The following is a 4451-nucleotide window of genomic DNA, read 5'->3' on the forward strand; positions in this document are numbered from 1 at the left end:
CTTTCCTGAATGGAGCTGGTCTCACTCATGAGCCAGAGGCTTCCTGAGATAAACAGGATCCAGTCTACATCAGAAACCACCAGAATGGCTTCTCATTTACCCATCCCAATGTTGCTTCTCACTAGATCATTTTTAGAGAGTTGAATCCACTGCCGCCCCAGCAGCCACTTCCTGTGTGGCCCCAGCATCTTAACCCCCACCTACCCTTTCCAGCTACCACCGCAAACATTACCTTGAGCCAGTCAGGGGTGAGGGGCTATGAAATCCAGATTTCCTTGGCTGCTCCTGTCCTCAGCGATCACTCACCAACAGTAATATCCTAAAGTTAGATAGTACTTCATATCATATCATTGTCTTTAGTTCTCTTGTTCAGTCTTGATAGCACCTCTGGCTTGTTTATTTTCCTCATCACACTTAGAAGGAAACTACAGCTGAAGTGGGTTGAGTGCTCTGAAAGAGTCTGAATTTGAACCCAGATCTTCTCCCCAACCAGTGCAGGGCTCCTTCCACACTGCACACATCTTTGTACATCCACACCATCCCCTGGAATGCAACGCTCTTTATGCCTTTTCTTTTTATATTCACCATCATGGGTACTGGTATATTCCTAACTGAATTACCAATTTTCTAAGGCTATAGAGCAAATGAGTTTTGTTTTATCAAATGAGTAATGTGCTTTTAATCACTCAATACTTGTTTAAATATTTTTTATTTTTTTGAAATCCATTACAAAATGTAGAAAATATAAAAATTACAAGATTACAAGAAACCAAGATGAATAACAATAATTGTTCTTCAAGTCATGTCAAAAATCTATTATTAATCACACTGAGTCATAGTGGTAATTTTCAAAACCTTATTCATTAGAGAGTATCTGAGACCACTGAGGACTTCAATATGCAGTCTCCAAAAAAAGCTTCAGAAGACAGAAATTAATTTCTGGAGAAGAAAAGCTTCCTGAGGGCTGCCTTGACCTCCTTGTTTCTCAAAGTATAGATGAGGGGATTGAGTGTAGGGCTCAACATAGTATACAGTATGCCAGCCAACTTGCTCTTCTCTGCACTATAGCTGGAGACAGGGCTTATGTAGGCATAGAAGACAGCAGTATAATACATACACACCACAATGAGGTGGGAAGAGCAGGTGGAAAAGGCTTTTTTCTTCCCCTCTGTAGTCCGCATCTTCAGGATGCTAGAGATGATAAAGCCATATGACACAATGATCATCAGGAAGTTCAATATGCCATAAAAGGCATCAGCCAGGACAATCATGATGCTATTCACATAAGTGGAGCTACAGGAGAGAAGCAACAGAGGAGGGACCTCACAGAAAAAATGGGTAATGACATTGGAGCCACAGAAATTTAACCGTAGCATCAGCCCAGTGTGGATGGCTGTGTTGAAGGCACAGAGCACCCATACACCTGTAGCTAGCTTGCTGCAGAATGTCTTGCTCATTGTGGTACTGTAATGCAGAGGGTGGCAGATGGCTGCGTACCGGTCATAGGCCATGACCGTGAGGAGGAGCAGTTCAGAGGATGCAGACCACGTGAGGAAATAGAGCTGGGCCATGCAGCCCCCATAAGAGATGGAGCTCTCCTCTGACATCAGACCCTCCAGTGCTTTGGGCATGATGGAAGAGGTGCAGATAATATCCATAGTAGCCAAGTTGAACAGAAAAAAGTACATGGGGGTATGGAGCCCAGGGTTGAAGGTGATGGCCAAAATGATGAAGATATTCCCTGTGAGGGCCACAGAGTAGAGGGAGAGGAAACAGCTGAATAAGAGCACGTGGTATTCTGGGTGCTCTGAAAAGCCCTGCAGGATAAACTCTGTCACTAGTGTCTGATTACTCATGGTTCTTGGGCTGAGAGGGGTTTCCAGGACTATCAGGTGAATCTCAACACACAGCTTCATATGATTTCAGGGCTAGAGAGAGAAATGAGAGGTATTCTAAAGTAGGCTGCTACCATTTTCATTCATACCTGACATCATACCATCAGCAATATTTTACAGATGTACTGGAACTTGTTAATGAAGAGAAACATACCAATATGGCATTAGGCAAAAGGCATGAACATTTAGTTCATAAAAAGTGAGTACAAATGGCCAATTAAATTCATAAAGCATCATTCAACCTCAAAGAAATGCAAGTTAAATCAACAATCCACTCTTTATGAACCATGATTGGGCAAAGTTTGAAAAGCCTGGTTTTGACTAACATTAGCATGGGTGTCAAGATGCGGGCCTTTTAAAATTCATATTCCATTTGAGCCAGAACTTTCACTTCTAGGAATTTATCCTAAGGAAATAATTAAAAGCATCCTCAAGGTCAGTGTATTATGATGTATTGATACAGCACAAAGCTCTATACCTCTCAAAATGATGCTTTAGAAGTGTTTTACTGATGCTTATACAAATAGAATGAAGAAAATTCAAAAGAAATGTGTACAATAGGATCTTATTTTGAGTTTAAGGGGAAAAAACCATATATACCTGTAGAAAAAAAAAACTGACAAACGATAGAACAGAATTTGAGTAGTGGGGATAAATTATACTTGATTTCATTTTCTTTCCTTCAGTTCTCTATATTTCTGGTTTTTCCATTTAACAACCTTTCTAAAAGTCAGGTCTGATAGAATAAAGGCTCCCAGCTGGTACTCCTGGATCCACCTCCTCTCAGACAATATCTTCCCTCTCATGTCATTCCTCAAAGCCAAACTCCAGCCACACCCAGACTATCAGTCTGGCCAACACACCAGCCAGGCCAGAATTGTGTGGCTTTGTTCTTGCAGCTCCCTCAGCCAGAAATGCTTCCTTTAACCAGGCCTATCATCATCTCTCTCCTTTTAACATCCCTTCCCTAGAGAGAAAGGACGGCTCTCTCCTTTGTGGCCCCAAGGGATTCTGTACTGACTTCCGCCCTAGAACCCATTACACATCACTTCATGATATGGTCCTCTAAGATTGGGGCATTTGTCTCATTCATCTCTGAGCACCACTTCTTGGTCTCCAGACCTGTGCCTGGCATGGAACAGGTAGGCCCGCAAATATGTTTGTTGAAATAACAGTAAAGAACAGTCCAGTACCAATAAAAGCAGAGTGGTTTCTATTCTCAACACAGCGCACATTCTGCATTGTTTAAGACGAAATCCTCATGGTACCACATTTGCTTTACCCTTCTTTTCAACTCTCTATTCATTAAAAGAGTTAATTTAAGGAAGATGCTGATTTTCAATTAAGAATTCTGCTTTTTGTCAAACTTCAATAAATGTATTTACCACTGAAGCATTAAAAGGTTTATACAAAATGACTAAACATCTATGATCAAGTCATATCACTGCTTTGTAAGGCGAAGACTACTTTTTGAATAGAAGAGCATAAAATTTCTCTGACTCAGAGCGATGGGTTGTGTTAGCGTAAAGTCTGTTCAAAGCTGATGCAAATGATGGAGCTTCATCTGTATCTTCCCAGCAGCACGGTATCAGGTCAGCTCCATCACTTTGCCGAAGATAATAAACGCAATATTTTTTCACTTGTTTTGTATTTGGGACAAAAGTAGTGAATATTATTTTTGTACAAATTGAGCTGGGGATCTGGAGATTTTATTTGCCCTCTGGAACTTTCCTGGCTCCTCAACGGTCTGATGGGTGACTCCTGTTTACCTCCAGGGACCACTGTGAGACTGAAAAGCTGAAGCAGGCTGAAAAGGAACAGAGTTGGATTTGCCCCATGGATGTCTCCAGTCATCACACACAGTCCACTGTACCATACAGATTCTAAGCCAGAGACTCATAATGCTGCGGCCACACCTAAGAGGAGATAGACACCTCCATCACCAAACACTGAGCAATAGTGTGTGGGTCTATCACATAGCATTACTGGAGTACCAAAGAACCTATTATGAAGGAAACCTTATACCCAATCTTTAACTCCAGAGTGAGGACAGAAAAATAAATAAGTAACTGCAACATAAATGGAAGTTCTGAACAGGTCAAGGAAGTGTCAATAAGCTGATTCACATTCAGGGAACAAATTATCCCTCAGATAATTACCCTCTCACTATCATTTCCACAGCAGGTGGACAGTCTCCTCATCCAATTGGTCAACAGGAAGATCAAAGAATCCAGGAGCCAAGATTCTTTCTGTGAGAATGACCATAAAATCTCTGTTGGATTTCAGCCAGTCACTTCCTCTTCTGAAAATAAAAACCTTTCTCTCCTGAGGTTTGTAGGGCATTGGCTTTTATCCTCATTGAGCATCACAAAATTATTACCAAAGATGTGAGGGAAAAGAAGAATTCAGGTACCAATTGCCAAGTTTAAACACGTACTACATGCAGACTACATGACTCTCCACATGTGAGGTGATAGGACATTTATTTTTTTTTTTAAATTAATTTTATTTTATTATATTATGTTAATCACCATACAGTACATCCCCTGATTCTGA

At 41.0% G+C, this 4451-nt stretch overlaps 1 protein-coding gene across 1 annotated transcript; it reads right to left on the reverse strand.

Moving 5' to 3' along the window:
• Window positions 1–932: 932 nt before the first annotated feature.
• LOC100483311 (olfactory receptor 13A1) lies at window positions 933–1916 on the reverse strand. The gene has a single exon (XM_002931116.4). It carries the CDS (start codon window positions 1914–1916, stop codon window positions 933–935), a length of 984 nt encoding a protein of 327 aa, XP_002931162.2.
• Window positions 1917–4451: the final 2535 nt, after the last annotated feature.

The sequence above is a fragment of the Ailuropoda melanoleuca genome, chromosome 6, assembly GCF_002007445.2.
Source record: "Ailuropoda melanoleuca isolate Jingjing chromosome 6, ASM200744v2, whole genome shotgun sequence".
In the NCBI taxonomy this organism is placed as follows: domain Eukaryota; kingdom Metazoa; phylum Chordata; class Mammalia; order Carnivora; family Ursidae; genus Ailuropoda; species Ailuropoda melanoleuca.

Excerpts from the sequence above, each read along its gene's own strand:
- LOC100483311 (XM_002931116.4), bottom strand. The coding sequence starts at position 1,916 with ATGAAGCTGTGTGTTGAGATTCACCTGATAGTCCTGGAAACCCCTCTC.